We start from the raw sequence: 21305 nt of genomic DNA, 5'->3' as shown, positions 1-21305 counted from the left end.
TCTAAAATGTCAGTGTCATAAAAGAAAAAAAAATAGAAAAAAGGTATAAAAATGGAGAATAAAGTTACATGGCAGCTGAATGCAGTATCTGATTCTAGACTAGATTTTGTATTGGAAGAGAAAGAATACTATAATTGACTTTTTAGGCCCAATCACAAAAATGGAAGGAACACAGAGATGGTAGATTAAAGTATCACATCAATGCAAATTTATAAAGTTGATAATTACACTGCACTTATGCAACATCTCCATTCTAAACAAATATGCTAAATAAAATACATTGAAGTATTTATGAATAAAGAGCCATGATGTAGGTAACTTACCCTCAGATGATTCAGAAAAAATTGCATGTGCATAAAAAGTAAGCAAATGGAATAAAATGTAAAGAGGTGATTCTGTATAAAGGATAGATGGGTGATTTTTATTAATTTTATTTTTCAGCTTCTTATAAATGTGAAATAATAGCCAAAAGAAAAGTTTAAAACATCTGTAAATAAAGCCCAATGCTTGCATTCTGTGAAAGCATGTGTCTAGAACAGCAGTTCTCAAACTTTTTGCTTTTGGAACTTCTCTCTCTCTATATATATATATATATGTATTTTTTAGATTTTATTTATTTGAGAGAGAATGCGAGAGAGCACAAGCAGAGGGAGATAGAGAAGCATATTTCCCAATGAGCAGGGAACCTGATCTGGGGGCTTGATCTCAGGACCCTGAGATCTTGACCTAAGCCAAGGACAGCCACTTAACCAACTGAACCACCCAAGTGCCCCACCCCTCTATATTCTTAACAATTACTGAGGACCTTAGAGATTTTTTGTATAGGTTTTATCTATTGATATTTACCATAATAGAAATTAAAATAGAGAAACTTTAATATTAATCAGTTTTCAATAAACTCATTATATGTTAACACAAATTTTTTTTTTAAGGTCTTATTTATTTATCTATTTGACAGACGGAGATCACAAGTAGGCAGAGAGGCAGGCAGAGAGAGAGGAGGAAGCAGGCTCCCCGCCAAGCAGAGAGCCCAATTCAGGGCTCGATCCCAGGACTCTGGAATCACGACCTGAACAGAAAACAGAGGCTTTAATCCACTGAGCCACCCAGGTGTCCCAACACAAATATTTTAAATAATTTATATTTTCAAAAATGAACAAGAGGTTTTAATGTGTCATCATTTTACATTTTTGCAAATCTCAGTTATGTCTGGTGTAGAAGACTGGTTTTTTTGACAGCTCGTGAATTATATCTGTTGCATCATCAGAGTGAACAAATGGGTGTCTGACACCCTAGGGCCTAATGAAAGCCATCTTGCAATTTGAAAACAAAAGGGCGCCTGGGTGGCTCAGTGGGTTAAGCCATTGCCTTCGGCTCAGGTCATGATCTCAGGGTCCTGGGATCGAGTCCCACATCGGGCTCTCTGCTCAGCGGGGAGCCTGCTTCCTCCTCTCTCTCTGCCTGCCTCTCTGCCTACTTGTGATCTCTCTCTGTCAAATAAATAAATAAAATCTTTAAAAAAAAAAAAAAAAAAAGGCCTGTATCATTTTACTACTATAATGTAGTATAACTATAATTTACTTTGAAATACCTTACATAAATGTTGATGTAAAAGAATCATGAGAAAAAAAAAATAAATGAATGATGAGTTTTTAAATTAAACTTTAACCAGGGACGCCTGGGTGGCTCGGTTGGTTGGACGACTGCCTTCGGCTCAGGTCATGATCCCGGAGTCCCAGGATCGAGTCCCGCATCGGGCTCCCAGCTCCATGGGGAGTCTGCTTCTCCCTCTGACCTTCACCTCGCTCATGCTCTTTCTCACTCGCTCTCTCTCAAATAAATAAATAAAATCTTTAAAAAAAAAAAAAGGATTTTAAAAATTAAACTTTAACCAGAAAGAAATACCCTCTAAAAGTGAGAATCAAAGGCCACACCTCAGAGATGGTTACTAAAAATACTTTTGCTATCTTTATCTCTGATCAACCTGGGGCTTTATTACTAGCAACATGCACGTTAGAAATGGGTTTTTACTGGTATACCAGTGATGTTCAGAATTAGTGATATACAGACAACAAAAATATCTGGAGCTATTCCATACCCTTACATTAACAGGACAAATGAATCTGGAGGGTCACCAACTGGAGTAGAACCTGAGGTTGGGTCTACCAAAAAATCCCAAGGCTAGCCACATGTTTACGGTATTCTGGTACCTGACAAACATTTGCAGGACAATATTCAAGAGCAGGAAATCTTTCATGTAAGAAGTGCCGGGAGCACTGAAAGAAAACAGAACTGGGACACCATCAAACTTACAGACCTTTTTTTTTTCCTTATATGTCGGCATACTTATTTGCTAATGTCTATGTATGGTAAAACGTGACTTTTGGTGTACCCTCATAGCAAGGCTGTGATAAAGGCAACCCATGACCCTCACTTAACTTACTGATGACTCCCTGATATGTACTTAAAAAACCCATAATGGCCATTCTTGACTAACCTGGATTAAATCAGTTTACTGGCAGATATCTAAGACCTGGTTCCTTGGACTCGTTTCTTAGTACAAGGATCTGAATGATAAGGCAAGGAAAATGCAAGCTTCTGAGGCACCAAAGAGGGAAAAACAAGATTACTATTTCATGCCCACCCTGGGAGGCTCTTACTAACCCTAGAGAACATTTAACCAGAGAAGGTTAAGGTTAAGTCTGTCAGTAAAATGAAGTTGTCAATGTGAAATCAATGAGGATTTCATATATACAGACACACACTTCCAAACTGGGTACCACATTTCATACAAAAAGTAATGCCTTCAGAAAACAAGAGTTTATTTGTAAAGATAATGAAAAATGACTGGCTAATTTCTGTCAGTTAACATTTTTAGAAATTTATGAGGAATTCCAGGTTTAATAAAAATGGAATAAATATACTCCACCCTACCTTTCTCACTGAAAGCAACTAAGAAACCTTGAACAGAAAGCATGGAACAATTATCTAGCACTGGAAAAAAAAAAAAATGGAAGCAGGCAGACTGGGGAAGTAACACAAAAAAAGTCCACCAAATCAGTAATGAATTTTGTTTTCCTACCTTATCTTGTGGCCGGGAATCAAAAGCAATCTGAAACCTGGAACTGCACTCTGGGTACAGAAGAGCTCTGAGGAAAGGGACCCCTACAGGTGACAGTGAATGGGGGACATCTCGTTTTCTTTCTGTTCTTTCCATTCTCTAGTTCTAGCTCCTAGGCAATTACACAAGGATGGTGTCAAGAACAGTGGTGACTGGACAAGCACATGAAACTTCAAGGGAGGCAAAGAATCCTTCTGACTAGAGGAACTGTGCTCCCAAGAGCACAGAAGAATCCCTGCTGTTCTTTAACTCTCAATTCTCTTGCCACTTAAGTCTCAGACAGACATATTTATAAAAAGCACATGGTAGAGTAAGGAAACTAAAACCCTGGCTTTCTGGCTGGATGACCAAAAAAGGGAGTCCCTATGGGCCAGAATATATTGGGGAAATCTCAAAGAAGAGGGAGTTCCCTCAAGAAAACAGTCCCATGGTGTTATGAACTCCAGGGCTCATCCATACATTATGCATGTGTAGATATGACTCTAACAGGAGAAGGTGGTTGCCAGCTAAACCTAACCAGGCTTACTGCCTGCTACAGAAACCTCATCCTCACCAACAGTGAGGGCTCTCCACAGGATTTAAACTAGACCCAGAGTCATGTAACGTAATACACAAAATGGCCAAGATACAATTCAACATTTATTGTCATTTAAAGAACTATGAGGGGCGCCTGGGTGGCTCAGTGGGTTAAGCCTCCCCCTTTGGCCCAGGTCATGATCCCAGGGTCCTGGGATGGAGCCTGCTTCCCCCTCTCTCTCTGCCTGCCTCTCTGCCTACTTGTGAGCTCTATCTGTCAAATAAATAAATAAAATCTTTTTTAAAAAAATAAATAAATAAATAAATAAAATAAAGAACTATGAAAATCTCATATTCCATAAGGAAAGGGCAAAAACAGCAACTATATGATAATACCAATGCTAGAAATGCTAGACAAAAACTTTAAAGATTTTATTTATTTATTTGAGAGAGACAGCGTGAGAGAGAGCACAAGAGCGGGATGAGAGGCAGAGGAAGCAGCAGACTCCCCGATGAGCAGGGAGCCCAAGGTAGGACTCAATCCTGGGACTCCAGGATCATGACCTTAGCTGAAGGCAGCTGCTTAACTGACTGAGCCACCCAAACACCCCTACACAAAGATTTTAAAGCAGGTATTTCAACCACACTATGTTAAGTACAAATATTCTTAAAATGAATGGAAAAACAAAATCTCAAGCAAAACCACAATGAAATTAAAAATAAATAAATAAATAAAATGGTCAAAATTAAAATTTCACGAGATGGGCTCAACAACACAATGAAGATGACAGAGGAAAAAGTGAACTTAAGACCAATTAATAGAAATTACTCAATGTGCAAAACAGAAAGAAAAAAAGACAAAAATAAAAACTGAACAAAGCCTCAGTCTTCAAAAAATACATCAAAAGATTTATTTGTGTCATCAAAGTCCTGGAAAGATAGGAAAAAGAGTGGTGGACAGAAAAGTATCTGGAGAAGCAGTAGCTGAAAATGTCTTGTATTTTGCAAAAGACAAAGATTCAATAAGATCAGAAACCCCAAAGAGAATAAACCAAAGAAATTCACACCCACACACATCATAATAAAACTGCTGAAATCTAGAGACAAAGTAAACATCTCAAAAGCATTCACACCAGAACACATTACATAATGGGGCAACAAAAATCTGCATGACTATAGATTTCTTATCAGAAACAAAACTGACCAGAAGGAACATTTTTCAAGTGCTAAAAGAAAGTAATCATCAACCCAAAATTCTGTAACTACTGAAAATATCTTTCAAGAATAAAGGCAAAGTGGGGGTGCCTAGGTGGCTCTGTCAGTTAGGCATCTGATTCTTGATCTCAGGTGTTGATCTCAGGGTGGTGAGTTCAAGCCCCTTATTGAGCTCCATGCTAGGCATGGAGCCTACTTTAAAAAAAAAAAATGGAGAAGAGGGGTGCCTGGGGGCTCAGTGGGTTAAAGCCTCTGCCTTCAGCTCAGGTCATGATCCCAGTGTCCTGGGATCCAGCCCCGCACTGGGCTCTCTGTTCAGAATGGAGCCTGCTTCCTCCTCTCTCTTCTCTGCCGGCCTCTCTGCCTACTTGTGATCTCTGTGATCTGTCTGTCAAATAAATAAATAAAATCTTAAAAAAAAAAAAAAAAAAGAGAAGAAAGGCAAAGTAAAATTCTCAGGTGAAAAACCAAAACCAGAAAACCAATAAAGAGAACTTATTGCCAAAGTTCTGCTCTGAAGAAATGCTTTAAACAAATTCTTCGGGTGAAAGGGAAACGATACCAGAGGGAACCTAAGACTTCAGAAATGAACAAAAAAGAATCAGAAATGTAAACACGTGAGTCAATAATGAGAGTATTTTTTCCTCCTCTTAAGCTAGTATGTGTGACGTTTGAAAGCAAAGGCTTTCAATGTTTGTAGATGTAATACATATGACCAAGACAACATAAGGTTGTAAAGGGTTATTACATAGTGGGATGGTTTCAACATTTCACCTGAAGTGGTAAAATATTAATTCTAAGTACATCGTGAAAAGTCAAGGATATATATTATAATTTCTAAAGCAACCACTAAAAAAACCATATAAAGATCATCAAAAAAATCAACAGGAAAATTTAAAAGAAATACTAAAAAATATTCAAATAACCCAGAACGCAAGAAAACAGAGGAAGCAAAAACAATTAAGACAAATCCAAACAAACAATAGTTGCACTAAGTGTAAAAGCCTAAATATACTGATTAAAAGATTATGAGAATGGGTTAAAAAAACAAGACCCATCTATTTACCATCTGTAAGAAACCCATTTATTCACGGTTTTTTTTTTGGGGGGGGGGGTGGGAAGCAGAGGGAGGGAGAGGGAGAATCCCAAGCAGGCTCGACACCCAATGCAGGGCCCTACTAGCTCATGACCGGAGCTGAATTCAAGAGCTGGAGACTCAACTGACTGAGCCACACAGGTGCACCAGATTTTATTTTCAAGTATCTCTACATCCAACATGACGCTTGAACTCACAATCCCAAGATCAAGAGCCTCATGCTCCACCAAATGAGCCAGGAAGGTACCCCAAGAAACACTTTAAATATAAGTTAAAAGTAGAAGGATAGAAAATGACATACCAGATAAACGCTAAGAAAGCAGTATTCATACCAGACAAAGCAGGTTTCCAAGCAAGAAAAATTACCAGGAATAACAAGGGTCATTACATAACAATAAAAGGGTCAATTCGTTAGAAAGACATAACAATCCTAAATGGACATGCATCCACCTAACAAGAGAGCCTCAAACAAAATGAAGCAAAAACTAACAGAACTGAAAGAAGAAATTAAATCCACAATTATCGACGGAGACTTCGATAGTCCTCTCTCAGTAAACAATAGAACAAGAAGACAAAAAATTCAGCCAGGATATGGAAGAACTGAACACCATTAGCCAACTGACTCAAGTTGATATTTATAGGACACTCCACAGAAAAACAGCAGAATATATATTCTTTTTAAGTGCACATGGGAAATACACTAAAATAGAACATATCAAACCTTAATAAATTTAGAAGAACTGAGATCATATAAAGTATGTTCTCCAACCATAATGGAATTAAAGTAGAAATCATTAACACAAAAACTACAAAATAGCCAAGTACTTTGAAATTAAAACACTTCTCAATAATTCTTGAGCCAAAGACTAAGCCTCAAGGGAAAAGAGAAAATATTCTCTTTTCTGAAAGAAAATGAACAATATGTCAAAATTTGTGGGGTCCTGCATATAAAGGAAATTTATAGCATTAAATCCTTATACTGGAAAAGGGTCTCGAGTCAACAATACAAATCTGCACTTAAAGAAACTAGAAAAAGAGCAAAGTAACCCAAAGCAAGCAACAGAAAACGTATGAAAAGCAGAAATCATTAAAACTGGAAGAAAATAGGGGAAAAAGATGAACAAAACCAAAATTTAGTTTTCTGAAATGATGATAAGTATGACAGTGATAAACTTCTAGCCAGAGACCAAGGAAAAAAGACAAAGGGCACAGATTATCAATATTAGGAATGAAAGAAGAGCTATCACTACAAATCCCACAGATAAACTAACTCAAGAATAAATAAGATGAACAGTTCTGCCAACTATTGAAGAAATTAAAATCTTAATTAAAAACCTTCTGAAAAAAAATCCTGAAGTATAGTCCTGGAATTATTTCAAAGAGGAACCAACTTATTTTATTGGATTCACAGAGAAAAACTCTCTATACAGACACCTTCCTCTTCTAATACATACTTAAAACTCATTTTGTAATTCAAAATTCTTGATAACTTCCTATAAAAATTTTCATGGATAGTAACGAAAAACAATACATACTGTGCTGCATTCAACTCAATTTCTATCAGAACTTTTTAAGATTTTACTTATTTGAGGGGCACCTGGGTGGCTCAGTCGTTACGCGTCTGCCTTCAGCTCAGGTCATCCTGGATGAGCCCCGCATCCAGCTCCCTACTCAGCAGGAAGTCTACTTCTCTCTTCCACTCCCTCTGCTTATGTTCCCTCTCTCGACGTCATTCTGTCAAATTAATAAATAAAATCTTAAAAAAAAAAAAAGATTTTACTTATTTGAGAGAATGAGAAAGATGGAGAAGGGGAGGATCAGAGGGAGAAGCGGACTCCCTGCTGAGCAGGGATTTTTTTTTTTTTTTTTCCTCCCCATGGGGCACTCCCAGGACTCCAGGATCAAGACCTGAGCTGAAGGCAGTTGCTCCACCAACGGAGCCACCCAGGAACCCCTTATCATTACTTTCTAATCTCTCATTAATGTGGTCATTACGGTCACTCCTAAAGGATCTTTGATACTACTTTGTATTTACAGCAAGTAAAGTATTAACAATACAAGAAGTCAAGAATATCACTTGGCTAAGTCCTCAATGACGTACTTACTAATGGTTAAATCCTACAAAGCAGGGTACCTCACTTCAAACAGCTGAAGTGATCCTTAAAAGTTGTGTAAAAATCAAGTACCTACTATTTAGGTAATACACTGAAAAGTGCTTGAAGTATTATACAGGAGATTGAACCAGATGAAATTGCCAATTATCAACCGGTTTAACGCAGAACAGTATAAGCACGAAATTCGTTCTACATTTAACAAACATATCCTGGAGATTTTTCATAACAAAGGTTATTTGCAAATCTAGGATATGCATACTTTTCATAAGTCTATCTTTAATTTTTTTTGACAGTGGGAAATAGCTTTTTTATTTTAATATGTTCAATTTGCTATTTTTAATTCTTAAAAAAAGCCAGCCCTGTTATCAGAAGCACAGACTCACTATAGAGTAAGGATTAAGATCAAGGCTCAAAATATTAAACACAGAGAATGCAACCGTATTTCTAACATCACAACATTCCTTTGCTCAAAATCCTTCCCTATCTTATCTCACAGGGTCAAAAGTCCTTACTGTGGTCTATAACCATTTCCTCCTACTCTCATCCCTCCTCTACTCCACCCTGGGCTTCTGGCAGTTCTTCAAACACCCAAGCACACTCCCTCTTTAGTGCCTTTGTACTAACTTCCTTGGCCAGAAATGCTCCTCAAAGACATCCAGGAAGGCGTACCCCCTCCTCTGCTTCAGATGTTTGCCAGTCATCTCAAAATAGCCTTTTCTGACCAACATATTAAAACAGTACCCCCCTGGGGCGCCTGGGCGGCCCAGTGGGTTGGGCCGCTGCCTTCAGCTCAGGTCATGATCTTGGAGTCCTGGGATCGAGTGCATCGGGCTCTCTGCTCAGCCGGGAGCCTGCTTTCCCCTCTTTCTCTGCCTGCCTCTCTGCCTACTTGTGATCTTTCTGTCAAATAGGTGAATGAAATCTTTAAAAGAAAAATAAATAAAAATATAAATAAATAAAACAGTATCCCTACTACAAGCCACTGTATTTTTTTCCCCTTGTTTATGGTCTGTCTTCTCCCAGCAGAATACAAACTACAAGGAAGAGAGTCCTTTGTTTTATTCATTGCTATATCCCCAGAGTCTTGGACAGTAGCAGGCTCTCAAGAATCTGCTGGACAAGATGCTGCACAAAGACTGCATATTTATTTCCAACTAAAACTTATGTCACAGATACAAAAAAAAAAAAAAAAAAGGCTAAGAAAACAGCTCGGAACCTGGCAGGCTCTGCTATTTAAAATAAAACAACTACCATTTAGAAGAAAATATTTTATTTTCAGTAATATATATTAATGAATGGCTGGATTCCTTGAAAGACGAAGCATTAATGCTAAATGCGTGCGTGCTGCAAGTCTCTGTTGGTACAGAACACTTCGCTTTATCACATTAGACTTTCACTAAGTCATTTGCCCATGAACCAAGAAATTCTGGCTAAAGATACTTAAGGAAAAATAAAGGTGGGAGTTAACCTACTGATATACAAGAATTGGGAAATACAGAATATACGAATCTAAACCTCAGAGCAGAGAAAAATACCAGAAATAGGAATTGGAGTGATTGTCCCCTTAAGAGACACTGAGACATCAAAGTCCGAGACAGATTGCACCCTTTCCCTTTGGCGCCAGGAATGGTACGAACATTCAGTCCGGGGGTGCAAGGCGTGACTGTCCCGGCAAAGGGCTTCGGAGGGCGAGACCCAGACCCTGAGTGGGATGGGAGTGGCGGATGCCGGCCGCTCTCCTCTCCCAATGATTTTCGCTCAGGAGCAACGGTAGTGCTGACTGCGCCTACCCGCTCCCAAAAAGGGTTGGGGGAGGGTTGATGAGAGTAGACCCCTCCCCTTCCCCAAGGATGGTCCAGGCCCCCGCAGGAGCCCAGCCTCCCGCTCACCCGGCTCCCGGTTGATCTCGATGTCGAAGTGGCACTGCGGCCGGTCCTGCGCCCCCATCGCGACCGAGGCGGCGGCAAGAGCTACGAGAAAGGGGGAGGAAAGCGATCAGGGCGGGAGCTAGGGCGGGGGCTGGGGCGGAGCCCGCGCCACGATCGCCTCGCGCTGGCCTGTAGCGATACCACGGGAGGCCGAGCCGGGGTTCCCTCCAGCCCTGGGCCTCCCGACTCCCAAAGAGCGCGCACACGTGCGGGCGAGCTCTTCACCTGGTTGGCCTCCAGCCTGAGCAGCTCTCCGTGAGCGGAGGGGAAAGCGCTGTCACCGCAGCGGCCGGAGCCCAACGCCACTAACGGACCACCACCCCCTCCCCCGGGCCGGCCTCCCAGTGCCACGCTAAACCCCGCGAGAGTCGGGACAAATACCGCGAGAGCACAGCCTCGAAGGGGGTGTTTAACCGAAGAGTGCGCGCGCAGGTGGGCGTGTCTGGGAGCTCCCGAGGAGCTTCTAGCCCTGCGCTCCTATACCTGAGCTAGTCTTCTTTTGCCCCGCCCCTTTCCTCGCGTTAGAGTCAGTCGCCCGATCTCGGCGTCCTGATCACGCATGCGCTCTCTGATTCCTCTGAGCCTCAAGATCTGTGAGTGTTCGTGCGTTTTCCGGTACCGCGATGCTTCCGTATTGTCTACACCTGCGAGCAAGCCGTGAGAAATGAAGTCGGACGGATCGTTTGGCCTGTTTTCGTTTTCTCAAGGCGTAGTTATGACACTCTCTTCCTCTTAGACTGTTTGACTTCAGAGGCGTTAGGTGTGCGTCCGTCTTCTCTCTGGCGTCAGCATCGCAGGGGCAGTCTTTGTTCAAGCCCATTCATCTTTTGTGAAGTCAGTTCAAGACCTCTGCCCATGTTGTATTCGTGTTCGTCTTACCATTGAATGCGGGAGTTCAGAGTACAAATGTTTTGTTAAACAGGTGATATGTGTATGTTCTAAATACAAATCTTCTGTTATATAGAATTCCGAGTATTTTCTCCTGAGCTGGGTCGTTTCATTATTTTGGTGGTGGTTTGTGCAAAGCAGTTAATTTTAGTAAAGTTGCTTGATCAGTTTTTCGTGTGGTTTGCTTTTTCTGTGCTAAGAAATCTCTGCTTACTCCAAATCCCTGGAAATTTTTCTCCTGTGTTTTCCTCTAGAACTTTTACGTGTAAGTCTAGAATCTATTGGAATTTTTCATTGTGGTGTCAGGTAGAGGTTGCGGTTCGTTTTTTTGTTTGTTTGTTTTGGTTCCCTTTGAAAACATAGAGGAGTTCCACCACCATTTGTTTAAAAAAAATAAAACGAAACAAGAAAAAAAGAAAGAAAGAAAGAAAGAAAAGAACCCTGCCTTTTGTTTGTTAAATTACCTTCGCTTTGCGTGTTGCTGTTTCTGGACTCTATTTTGTTAACTGTTCTATGTATGTTAGGGCCAAACTGTTTTGTTTTTGTTTTAAGTTATTTTCTTAAAACTGTAAAATACACACTAGCAAAATTATCATTTAACTCTTTTTAAGTGTAGGGTTCAGAGTCAGTACATTCACATTGTTGTGCAATTAACACCACCATCTAGCCACAGAACTTTTTTCACTTTGGAAAACTGAAACTCTGTATCTATTAAACAATAACTGCATTCTCTCTACCCAGCTTCAGACAACCACTCTTTTTTTTTTTAATTTATTATGGTAAGAACACTTTATGAGATCTACCCTCTTAACAGATTTTAAGATTTTATTTATTTATTTGACAGTGCTTGAGTGAGTAGCAGGAAGAGCAGAGGGAGAGGGACAAGCAGACTCCTCACTGACTGGGAGCCTGGCATTGGACTCGCAGCTGGATCCCAACCCACAGAGCCACCCAGCTCCCCCCACCTTAACAGATTTTCAAGTGTACAACATGGTATTTTTATCAATAACCCAATGTTGTAAAGCAGATTTCTAGAATTCATCTTGCATAGGAGAAATTTATAACCTTTGATAGGAACTACTTTCCCTCTCTTCCCATCCCCTGGCAACCACTCTTTAACTCTTTGCTTCTAACTTCCCTGTTTTAGTTACCACATATTAAATGGAATCGTACAATACGTGTCCTTTGGTGTCTAACTTGTTTCACTTAGCATAATATTCCCAAGTTTCATCGATGTTCTCACATATTGGAGGATTTCCTTTATTTAAGGCTACACAATACCCCGTTGTATAAATATACCATAATTTCTTTATCCATTCATTAGCAGATATAGACTTGGGTTGCTTCCATCATTTGGCTATTGTGAACAATGCTCCTGTGAAGATGAGTGTGTAAATATCTCTTTGAGATCCTGCTTTCAATTCCTTTGGGCATATACCCAGAAGTAGAATTGGTAGGTCATAAGCTGTTTTAAATTTCTTTTTTTTTTTCTTTTTCTTTTTTTTCAGGGCACCTGGGTGGCTCAGTCGGTTACGTATGTGCCTTCAGCTCAGGTCATGATCCCAGGATCCTGAGATTGAGCCCAGCATCAGGCTCCCTGCTCAGTGGAGAGCCTGCTTCTCCCTTTCCCTCTGTCTCCTGTTCTGCCTACTTGTGCTTTCTATCTCTCTGTCAAATAAAATCTTTTAAAAAAACTTTTTTTTTAAGATTTTATTTATTTATTTGAGAGAGTGAGAGGAAGAGATAGCAGAGGGGCAGAAGGAGAGAGAGTTGGAGAAGTGGACTCCCCTGCTGAGCCAAAGGCAGACACTTAAGGACTGAGCCACCAAGGCGTCCCAAGCTAATTCTGTTTTTTTTTTTATGGGGAACTGCCATTCTGTTTTCCATAGTGACTGAACTATTTTACATTTCCATCTGCATTGCACAAGGATTTCAATTTCTCAACATCTTCACCAACACTTGTTATTTTCTGTTGGTTTTTTTTTTTTTAATAATTGCCATCCTAAAGAGTGAAGTGGCACACTGTTTTGATTACTGTAGCTTTATAGTAAATTTAAAAATCAAGGTCACTAAGTTTCTAATCTGTTTTTGCATCTGTGCCACCTTGTAAAGTGCAGAGACTTTCTGCACCATCATGAAAGTGCTATTCTTGTCGGAGGTTGCCAGTTCTACCTCTCTATCTACAGTATCAGAGCAACAGTCTCCTGGGTTTCACCTTTGTAACCTAGGCTGAATTGAGAAGCTTGTGGTCCTGGGTCTGATTTTGCTTACACTGTTACAGCTAACGATAGGTTTGGAAAAGATGAAATGTACATACCTAATCAGAGATGAAATGGGTTGGTAAAGCTAACTTCCATACAGACTTGTGAAAGGAAGAGAACGGGAGCATTGCCCAGGGAAGTGATTTGTAATTACTGTGCTTTGGGCATCTGGCGTCAATGTAAATTGGCTTTAGAGCTTTGGAATGAAATGCTTAATTTGGGGAGTATTTAAAATATTTTAAATCTTCTGAAAATCATTTTTATCTTGACACTCCACTGAACTTTCTTTCCTGCCACTGATTATATGATGTAGGGCAAATCACTTTGATCCTGAAGTTCAGTTTCTTCATCTGTAAAATAAGCAGGATGACATACTTTCTAAGTTCCCTCCTTGTTCAAAATTCTTTTATTCTGTCCTGTGAGTTGAAATTATATTTCAGATGATTTGAGGATAAGGTATGCTATTTGGTCTGTGGTTAAGGTGAAGAAGAAACTACTGGGACAAGGCAGGCCCAGGGCTAGCATCCACCAAAAGGACTCAATACCCTCTCCCTCATCATCAAGAGTAGTAGAAAAATAATATCCAAGCAGTTTACAAACTCAGGCTTAATTTGAAGAACGCTTTGTAGGAGGAATTTTCAGGTAATGATTCTGGGTGTTAAGCCTTTTAGAATGGGATTACACCAGCAATTGGCACTTCAATGGATAGAGCTCTAGCAAAACTAATCAGGAGTACTAGTGGGGAAATTTGGATGAAACATAATTTTCTAGAAAATAGAAATTACCAAAGTTGACTCAAAGAAATAGAAGGCCTAAATAAACTAGCAACCTTTGAAGAAATTGAATTAGTAATCCCTACTCCTTCCAAACAACTGTGAAGGACATTTTGATATAACCAAATAGGAAATTTGATAATGATCTAGATATTAGGTGAAATCCAAGAAATATACTTAATTTTGTTAGGTACCTAATAATGAAGATAAAGATAATGAAATTTTGGTTATGCAGGAAAATGTTCTTAGTTTTTTCATATAATGAGTGAAACAAATGTGGCAAAATCTTGACAATTATTGTGTCTAGGTGAGAGGTATATGGGGATTTTTCAGATATGTTCTCTACTCTTATATTTCTTTGGAATTATTCATAATAAAATCAGTAATAATAAACAGTCTTCCTTTCCAAAAACACAGGTTCCACATTGTTTCATGGGCACATTTTACCAGACCCATAAGTATCAATAATCTTTTCTTATTTAAAATATTTTAGGGGCGCCTGGGTGGCTCAGTGGGTTAAGCTGCTGCCTTCGGCTCAGGTCATGATCTCAGGGTCCTGGGATCAAGTCCCGCATCGGGCTCTCTGCTCAGCAGGGAGCCTGCTTCCTCCTCTCTCTCTCTGCCTGCCTCTCTGCCTACTTGTGATCTCTCTCTGTCAAATAAATAAATAAAATCTTTAAAAAATAATAATAATAAAAATAAAATATTTTAGAAAATGGAAAAAGACAGATTCCTAACTTATCTTGTGATACGGATACCAAACAAAGATAGGACAAGAAAGTTATAGACCAATCTCATTATAAACATGGATTTAAAAATCCAAACAAAATATTAGGAAATAGGGACACCTGAGTGGCTCAGTTGGTTGAGCAGCTGCCTTCAGCTCAGGTCATGATCCCGGCGTCCTGGGATCGAGTCCCACCTTGGGCTCCTTGCTTGGCAGGGAGCCTGCTTCTCCCTCTGCCTCTGCCTGCCACTCTGTCTGCCTGTGCTTGCTCTCGCTCCTCTCTCTCTGACAAATCAATAAATAAAATCTTTAAAAAAAATATTAGGAAATGGAGTTTAGCAACATTTAAACCCCAAAATGTTCATGACCTAGGTTGGCTTTAACTCAAGAATACAAAGATGGTTCAACATCAGAGAATCTATTCCTATAATTCACCATATTAACAGATTAAAGAAAAGACATGATTATCTCAATTGTCCCACAGTTTAGCCTCAAGGAGGGATCTCTACCAAATTGACTGTTACGTTGTATGTCCTTAAGTTTAGAACAAAAAGGTAAAACAAAAGGAGAGAAAAGGAATCCAATGAGAAGATACATATGTAATTTTGTCTTATTTGCTTACACCATTATAAAAGGATATCCTGTATCTTAAATGGTAAATTGTGCAGAAAAGAATAGGTCCAAGACTGCTATCTTTAGAAAAACCTGCTTAGAAGGTTGCTCTCTGGATGGAATCTGGGAATCTCTATGGTAGTCATTTTCCTACACTTATAGAAAACTTGAGGTAAGTGATTAGAGTGCTTCGCTCTGCCTAAACTATTTGAGCAAACAATATGGTTTATGCTGAACACCTGCTTTCCTTCTGGGAATCTGGAAATTTTGTGTGTAGGTAGAGGATGTGTATATATGTGACCATCCTCCAGTAAAAACTTTGGGCACTGAGTCTCTAATGAACTTCCCTGGTAGACATTTCTCACGTGTTGTTATGATTCATCCCTAGAGGAATTAAGCTCATCCTGTGTGACTCCATTGGGAAGGGGAAGCTTGAACCTGTTTTCCTCTGGGCTTTACCCCATATGCCTTTTCTCTTTGGCAGTTTGCTTTGTGTTCTTTTGGTATAATAAATCATGGCTGTGAGTACAGTTACATGCTGAATCTTATGAGTCCTCCTAGCCAATCATCAAACCTGAGGTAATCTTAGGACCTATAACACAGCAACAAATATTACCAGAATTTGATAAAAATCTGTATTGAATATTTGACAACATTTTTCTTAAATGCTAGATTTCTTTTTTTGTGGAAAACAAGGAGTAGACCATTTCATTTTGCAGAAAATGTGTATTTTGACAGAATAAGTCTCATGCTATTAGTCAAGAGCAGATGGGCTTTCTCCATGAGGGTCAGGAGACAAGGCCATAGCGGCTCCAAGCACACATCCTTATACCTGGGGAAGTCTGAGGGGAAAGCACATATCCTGCCAGCACCAGTGAGAAAAATCCCAGCGAGAGATTTGATTGACGTGATGGGGTTCATATCGGTCTTGACCACCACAATAGTGGGCAGATCCCAAGGCTGATCAGCTTGGGGTGGGGCTAATAACCAGGAGAAGGATGAGGGTATGGCAGCACAGAGATGACCCTTTGGGCAGTGACTGACAACTACTAAGTCTAAGAAGTCGAGTTCGATCGGGAGCGGAGAGTGGACCCCCAGAGCTCTAAGTAACCCTACTGCCACCACCGGCCTAGTTACCATCACACCCCAGGCGAGAGCTGCAGCCAGCCACAGCCACCATCCCCACCACCATGAGCAGCAGGGTGGAGACAGCCGCCGCCGCCCACCCACCCCAGCGCTGCCTGAACCAAGCCCCGCAACACGGGTGGCCTCCCATCCGCGTCACTTGCTGTTAGGGACAGGAAGGTCGTTGCAGCGAAGGTTTTGGGAACAGTAAAATGATTCAGTGTAAGAAACGGATATGGTTTCGTCAACAGGAATGACACCCAGGAAGACGTATTTGTACACCAGATTGCCATAAAGAAGAATAACTCCGGGAAGCACCTATGCGAGGAAGATGGAGAGAGTGTAGAGTTTGATGTTGTTGAAGGAGAAAAGGGTGTGGAGGCAGCAGCTGTGACAAGCCCTGGTGGGGTTCCTACACAAGGCAGTAAGCATGCAGCAGACCTGAAACATCACAGACAGTATGCATGTCCCAGGGGTCCTCCGTGCAATTCCCAGCCATTACCAGAATAGTGAGAATTCGGAAAAGAGGGAGGATCTGAAAGTGCTCGCAGAGGCCAGGCCCAACAGCGCTGGCTCTACGGGAGACAGCACCTTCTACATGGGGAGACCCTAAGGGCTTCGACCACTGCATTCCAGCAGTCCTGTGCAGGGAGAAGTGGTGGAAGGTGCTGACAACCAGCATGAAGGAGAACAAGGTAGACCAGCCAGGCAATATGTATCGGGGTTATAGACCACAATTCCGCAGCGGGCCTCCTCACTAAAGACAGCCTAGAAAGGATGGCAATGAGGAAGATAAGGAAAACCAAGGAAATGAGACCCAAGGTCAGCAACCACCTCCACGCTCCCATCACCACAACTTCAATTACGGAGGCAGACGTCCACATAACCCTAAACCACAAGATGGCAAAGACACAGGAGCAGCCAATCCACCAGCTGAGAATTCGTCAGCTCCCAAGGCTGAGTAAACGCCGGCTTACCATTTCTAACATCATCCAGTTTAGTCACCCGACACGAAGAAATGAAGATGAAATTCCAGCAATAAGAAATGAACAGAAGAGGGACACCTGAGTGGCTCAGTTGGTTAAGCGACTGCCTTCGGCTCAGGTCATGATCCCAGCCTCCTGGGATAGAGTCTCACATCAGGCTCCTTGCTCGGCAGGGAGCCTGCTTCTCCCTCTGCCTCTGCCTGCCACTCTGTCTGCCTGTGCTCGCTCTCACTCCTATCTCTCTCTCTCTGACAAATAAATAAATAAAATTTTTTAAAAAAAGAAGAAATGAACAGAAGATTGGAGCTGAAGACCTTAAATGCTTGCTTTTTGCCTGTTGGCCAGATAAGAAGAACTATATGTGGCATGGGGTTTTTATTATTTTAACCTAAAGATGTTTCTTTTTGGTAATGACAGACGTGTTTTGTTTTGTTTTGTTTTTAAAAAGCCTGATTTTTGTCAACACAGCTTTGAAGATTTTTATATTGTTTCATATCTGGGCAAGTTGAGATTTTTAAGAACCTCATTTTTAATGTGCAAAGTTTACAACTTGATTTAAAAAAAAAAAGTCAACAAACAGCAAGCACCCATTAATAAAGGTCTTAAATAATTAAAAAAAAAAAGAAAAGAAAAGAGAAAAGGAGTTACCTTAAATGTGGATAATGCACCCATCTTTTGGCCTTTTAGGCAAGTGACTTTTCCCCCCACTAACTTGCTTTAAAGCATGACTGTGGGGTGCCTGGGTGGCTCAGTGGGTTGAGCCTCTGCCTTCGGCTCAGGTCATGATCTCAGGGTCCTGGCATTGGCCTCTCTGCTTGGTGGGGAGCCTGCTTCCTCCTCTCTCTCTCTTTCTCTGCCTGCCTTTCTGCCTACTTATGATCTCTCTCTGTCAAATAAATAAATAAAAATCTTTTTTTAAAAAAAGCATGACTGTGTTTTCACAAATGTCTAAGGCTTCATCCTTGTTAGTGGGGAGCTTGGATGCCATCAAATTCATATGAAAAACTTACTACAATCAACATTTCTTGTCAGACAGGTTCCTTACTCTGTGTTGATCATCTTTTTCTCTCATTTCAAACTCTAAATTGTCCTTGGCTCTGATGTCTTTTCTAGACACCCGTTTTTGCAAGTAGATTGGGTTTTGGTAAAAATTTTTCATCTGCTGTGGGGCTACATTTGCTCAGCCAGTCCATCGGGTCTAGGATATGGCATTAAACAACTGTTATCTTGGTTATTTCTCTCAGAAGAAGACTCTCAGACAATGGTTTGAGTGCAGGTTGCTTATTTGAGACACGGCCCTAAGAAACTCGCATCTGGAGGGTGGAGAAGTGAACAAGGAAGATAGGCAGTAAAATGTGTGCTCTTAAGCCAGCTACCATAGTGATGATTAGACCTTAGCCCTGATGGGGGAACTCTGGCAACCAGTACAGAAGAAGAAACATCTTGGAATTGTCCCTATGGATGGGTGAGGTTGCTGGGATGTTAATACTCCCATCTACTGAGTCATTAGTTGTGAGCTGTTCCCAGCATTGTAATCCCCAGGTTCTTCTGATCTGCTATGCCTGGGCAAGGCAGACTTCCAGTTTTAGAAAAAAGTCTTCAGGATAGAGATATGGATATGAACTGTTGGGAGTCAGATGCAGCACAATTAAAGGAATAAGCTTTAAGGAATGAGTGTGGAATGCTGAAAACTGCAGCAACTGGCAATTTTTTGTTTGCAGACAAAAGAGTGCTCAGTCTATGCTTTTCAGCATAGACTTTTCCAACCATATATAAGAAGCACTTGAGAGGGGCGCCTGGGTGGCTCAGTGAGTTAAAGCCTTTGCCTTCAGCTCGGTTCATGATCCCAGGGTCCTGGGATTGAGCCCCGCATCAGGTGCTCTGCTCAGCGGGGAGCCTGCTCCCCGCCCCCACCCTGCCTGCCTCTCTGCCTACTTGTGATCTCTGTCTGTCAAATAAATAAATAAAATCTTTTTTAAAAAATGCAAGCTTCACATTAAAAAGAAAAAAGCACTTCATAACTTAACACTTGGAATCCCTGCAGCTTCAATATCTGGACTATTTCTCAGCATCTTGGGCCCTGCATAGTTCCCTGGTCTGTGGCTGGGTGTGGGTCCCTTTTGACTTGCCAGGTTTATTAGGAGCTCCCTGAAAGCAAGTCCCAGTGCCCCTTCTCTATTTTCCTCACTGTAGAGCCCAGCACAAGACCTGGTCAAATGAGAACTCATGTTATAATTGAGTTGATGATCACATAGGCAAATACTGCTCTATAAATGGATGGGAGAGAGAGAGAGAGAGAGAGAACGCTTTGCATAGTTCTTGCTTCTGCCTGCACTGCTAGTTCCCTTGACTGTCACATGTCAAGTTCCTTGTTATTCAACTCTTAGCTGTCATGTTACCTCCTAAGGTCATTCTTGATTCCGTAATTTGAAAGTAGCCACCCAGACACTCCCCAGCACATGATCCTATTGTAACTCTCTGTACTTATTACCATGTGAAGCTTTTCTTGATTGTTTCTATTTTATTGCTTGTCTCCCCCATAAATACAGGTTATTTATACTGTCGTGTCTTCTTTATATAAGAATAAAGTTTCCCTGAGAGCAGTGGCATTGTCTGACTTCCTCACTGTAGTACCTTCAGCACATACTAGTGGATCAGTAAATATTTTTTAGATGAATGAGTTTATCATAAACAGAAATGAAAACAACCTCCCTTTGGACCCTAGACTCTTACTAAAAAGATTTAGGAAGGAAAGATCCCGGTGAAGGAACAGAACATCGAGATTCCAGAGGAATCTGTAGGATTTTCATTGGGAAAAGAGGTAACAGATTAATTAACTTCCTAAAATTGAGGAAAATAGAGAAGGGGCACTGGGACTTGCTTATATTTTTTTATATTGCTTAAGATTTTATTTATTTATTTGAGAGAGAGAGCATGATAGGAAGGAGGGTCAAATGGAGAAGCAGACTCCCTGCTGAGCAGGGAGCCCGATGCAGGACTTGATCCTGTGACTCCTGGATCATAACCTGAGCCAAAGGAAGTTGCTTAACCCACTGAGCCCCCAAGCTCCCCAAATTGCTTTTATTAGTATGGAATCAAAACCATATTAAGTGTGAGGTAGAGTAACAACAAAATGAAGATACTATGTACCCAGCTTAAGAAATATACTCAGGATCACCTTTAGTAATGGAAATTTATTACAGAGGTTCAAGAGCATATGAAATAGCCCTGAACATCATTTCCTCCCTAGCCATATTGTTACATGGGGTCCCCAAAACTCAGACTCACTGTCAAAAAGCCTCACGAGGAAGTGGAAAAACAGCTTCACATCTTGTGGAATAAACCTGACCTCAAATTATCTGCTCTCTGTTTTATCTGCCATATCCTGATCTCAGGAGAATGTGATAATGACAGAAGTAAGTCACCACAGCTGCAAATCCTGGGAAGCAGGCTTGGAAATGCCAGAGAAAGGCTCAAGCCCCATGTAAGCTGGTGGGAGATCAGCTTGACCCTGAGAGTTGGAAAAGGGTAGACAGGCTGAGTAGAGGCTTAATGCTGAAGTAGGAGGTCCTCTGAGAAGAGAAAGTGGATAATACATTCTGATCAGGTTTGGTCTTTACCTTTTTATTTTTTATTTATTTATTTTTTATTTGACAGAGAGAGATCACAAGTAGGCAGAGAGGCAGGCAGAGAGAGAGGAGGAAGCAGGCTCCCTGCTGAGCAGAGAGCCCGATGCGGGGCTCGATCCCAGGACCCTGGGATCATGACCTGAGCCGAAGGCAGCGGCTTAACCTACTGAGCCACCCAGGTGCCCCTGGTCTTTACCTTTTTAAATCACCTTTCACAACTATATTGATTTCTGGGTGCCTTAAGAGGGATGGTAGATACTTATGCTTCAGGTTGTCTCTGAAGCAGACAGGTAGAGGTAAGCTGCGGCATGGAT

General features: G+C 40.9%; 1 protein-coding gene and 1 pseudogene across 5 annotated transcripts in view; one reads left to right on the top strand and one right to left on the bottom strand.

Moving 5' to 3' along the window:
• Positions 1–10721, bottom strand: part of NKTR (natural killer cell triggering receptor) — a 57997-nt gene extending 47276 nt beyond the window's left edge. For 3 of the 5 annotated variants that reach the window (XM_044252468.1, XM_044252469.1, XM_044252470.1), the window contains exons 1-2: positions 10216–10351; positions 9952–10032 (exon numbers count right to left, since the gene is read on the bottom strand). In XM_044252468.1, coding sequence (XP_044108403.1) covers positions 9952–10009 — 58 coding nt within the window. In that variant the 5' untranslated portion in view covers positions 10010–10032; positions 10216–10351. Of the gene's footprint in view, positions 1–9951; positions 10033–10215 lie in introns of all 5 variants that reach the window. The other 2 variants (XM_044252476.1, XM_044252475.1) reach the window with 1 other exon arrangement.
• A 5440-nt stretch (positions 10722–16161) lies between these two features.
• LOC122910143 lies at positions 16162–17341 on the top strand (annotated as a pseudogene).
• The last annotated feature ends 3964 nt before the right edge of the window (positions 17342–21305 follow it).

Source organism: Neovison vison, chromosome 6 (assembly GCF_020171115.1).
Source record: "Neovison vison isolate M4711 chromosome 6, ASM_NN_V1, whole genome shotgun sequence".
Taxonomy (NCBI): Eukaryota; Metazoa; Chordata; class Mammalia; order Carnivora; family Mustelidae; genus Neogale; species Neogale vison.
Note: the sequence above shows the minus strand (reverse complement) of the source record. Positions and strands in the feature narration are given on the sequence as shown.